At 39.9% G+C, this 912-nt stretch overlaps 1 protein-coding gene across 1 annotated transcript in view; it reads left to right on the top strand.

Moving 5' to 3' along the window:
• Positions 1 to 908, top strand: part of LOC107579965 (dmX-like protein 1) — a gene marked incomplete at its 3' end in the record, with an annotated part of 2,935 nt that extends 2,027 nt beyond the window's left edge. The window contains exons 3-4 of the mRNA XM_016265737.1: positions 615 to 689; positions 840 to 908. Coding sequence (XP_016121223.1) covers positions 615 to 689; positions 840 to 908 — 144 coding nt within the window. The remainder of the gene's footprint in view (positions 1 to 614; positions 690 to 839) is intronic.
• Between the last annotated feature and the right edge of the window lie 4 nt (positions 909 to 912).

The following is a 912-nucleotide window of genomic DNA, read 5'->3' as shown; positions in this document are numbered from 1 at the left end:
AATAAACTGCTGTTAAATTGTGTACATTTCATGTTTTCAATTAATTCGACAATGCTAAAATCGAACCATTAAAACGGTATCCAGAAAAGAAAGCATATTTCGTAAGGCCGTATTAATCTGATTCGTCATTAGGGTGTGAAGTGTGTTTGCAGAGACTGCTCTGGCTAATTGCTCTTGAATGAATAATACCGAACAACCGTCATATGTGAACTCTTTTGAGCTCGTTAGGGTTCGTTATGGATGACAGGCCAGCTCAGTGGAAATCAGATATTGGATTTCTTCTCTCTTTATTCACACATGTCTGTGATTCCCTTCTTGAGTTCAACATCAGAATCATCCTTGTGTAGCAGATACTGTCATGTATGGCTCATTAAGACATGAGCAGCGGTAATTAATACTTACATAGTATCATTTTCTCATCAAGTATCTGCTTGTAAGAGTGTGATTGATCATCACTGATTTATCCTTGACACAGGCACCACTGGCTTCTTGGTTAAAATGAAATGCATTTTATGAATTGTGTGGGGAAACGTTTTTAGGATTCAGCAAGAGTTCTACTAGCATCCGAACAGGATTGTAACTGTGCAGACTTTCTAAATCTGCTCTGTTTTCAGATCGCAGCGTCGTACGGAAACATTATTTGTGTGTTTGAGCCGGTGGAGGTCAGTCCACAAGGGAAAGCACAAAACGTGAGTTTCTTCTTGAATAAATACACTCTTTTAAATCGGTCATGAACATAAGGTTCGAATGCATGAACTGATAACATGTTGAATGCATTGCATAGTTGTGTGTCCCAAATGCATGCATGTGAATGATTTGCTGTGTGTGTTTGTGCTCAGCAGAAGCTGAATTATCATTGGCAGAAGAGCGGGCAGTTTGTTCTGCAGTCGGTCGCACAGATCCTGACGTGGC

Source organism: Sinocyclocheilus grahami, unplaced genomic scaffold (genome assembly GCF_001515645.1).
Source record: "Sinocyclocheilus grahami isolate Dianchi unplaced genomic scaffold, SAMN03320097.WGS_v1.1 scaffold22539.1, whole genome shotgun sequence".
Classification (NCBI taxonomy): domain Eukaryota; kingdom Metazoa; phylum Chordata; class Actinopteri; order Cypriniformes; family Cyprinidae; genus Sinocyclocheilus; species Sinocyclocheilus grahami.
This window is presented reverse-complemented; position numbering and strand designations above follow the sequence as displayed.